The sequence below is a fragment of the Fonticula alba genome (assembly GCF_000388065.1).
Source record: "Fonticula alba strain ATCC 38817 unplaced genomic scaffold supercont2.12, whole genome shotgun sequence".
Taxonomy (NCBI): Eukaryota; order Rotosphaerida; family Fonticulaceae; genus Fonticula; species Fonticula alba.
The window spans coordinates 300,496-301,793 of record NW_009242982.1 but is presented as its reverse complement, the minus strand read 5'-3'; the positions used below and the strand labels follow the sequence as shown (position 1 = coordinate 301,793).

General features: G+C 66.3%; 1 protein-coding gene across 1 annotated transcript in view; it reads left to right on the top strand.

The window, feature by feature from the left end:
- The first annotated feature begins 463 nt into the window (after positions 1-463).
- The window catches only part of H696_05601 (hypothetical protein), a 1,367-nt gene continuing 532 nt past the window's right edge, over positions 464-1,298 (top strand). Inside the window, exons 1-3 of the mRNA XM_009499416.1 lie at positions 464-682; positions 785-889; positions 980-1,243. Coding sequence (XP_009497691.1) covers positions 518-682; positions 785-889; positions 980-1,243 — 534 coding nt within the window. The 5' untranslated portion in view covers positions 464-517. The remainder of the gene's footprint in view (positions 683-784; positions 890-979; positions 1,244-1,298) is intronic.

Below are 1,298 nucleotides of genomic sequence, written 5' to 3'. Positions count from 1 at the left end.
CCCCCCCCCCCCCCTGTTCTCGCCCTTGCCTGGCCGCCTGGGGCAATCCTTCCTGTGGCATCTCCCTCGGTCCCTTCTCTCGCCCCCTCGTTGTCGGTCTTTCGCGCTTTTTTCCCCCCGCGGAGGATCGTGAGAAGGGCAAAAAACGAGGGTCTGGCATTCCTCGCCCTCCCGGGTGCACGAATGTCCCAGACTGGCGTATGCACGCATGTATGGCGGCGGCGGCGGCGGTGGCGGTGGCACTGGAGGCCGGGGGGCCGGCCGGGAGTCAGCCTGGCCCGGTCCGGGCCCTGCCCCACGCCGAAGGCCGGGCAGAGATCTCGACTGTTGGCCGCCGCGGCGGGCCGGCGAGAAAAGAGCCCCTCGCCGGCCGATGTCCCACCCCATGGCTGTGCACATCCCCCCCCGCCCCTCCCCTACACGAAGCCCCGCCTCACTTCCCTCCCCCTCCCTCCCCCCTCCCCCCTCCCCTCCCCTCCCACCCACACCAGCACCCACCAGCCACCCTCACTTCACCATGTGGATTTTCGGCAAGAAGGAGACCCCCGAGCAGATGGTCCGGCGGTACCAGCGCGCGCTGGACCGCTCGATGCGCGAGCTGGACCGCGAGCGCGCCAAGCTCGAGAACCAGGAGAAGAAGCTCATGGCCGACATTCGGCGCTTTGCCAAGCAGGGCCAGACCGTGCGTGTCCTCGGGTGCCTCGCCCGCCCCTTCACCTAGGATGCCAGGGTATTTGGATGGTTCCTTTCTCACCACCCCTCTTTCCTCCGCCCGCGTTTGCAGAAGACCTGCCAGATCATGGCCAAGGACATCGTCCGGACCCGGCGCTACGTGCAGAAGTTCATCCAGATGCGCACCCACCTCCAGGCTGTCAGCCTGAAGATGCAGGTACGCCGCTATCAGATGCCGGTTGTCGGGCGTCTCTACGCGTGTGGCCGCCGCTAACCGACCCCCCCCCCCCCCCCTTGATGGAACCAGACCATGCGTTCAACTCAGGCCATGGCGCAGGCCATGGGCGGCGTGACCAAGGCCATGCGCTCGCTCAACAACAACCTCAAGATGCCGGCCATCCAGAAGATCATGCAGGACTTCGAGCGCGAGTCCGAGATGATGAGCCACAAGGAGGAGATGATGGGCGACGCCATCGACGACGTGCTGGATGAGGATGGCGATGAGGAGGAGGAGTCCAACCAGATCCTCTCCCAAGTCCTCGAGGAGGCCGGCATCTCCATCTCCGAGCAGGTGCGCGTGTTCTCCCTGGCCCTTTTCTTGCTTCTGTCATGTCGTGCGCGGGGGG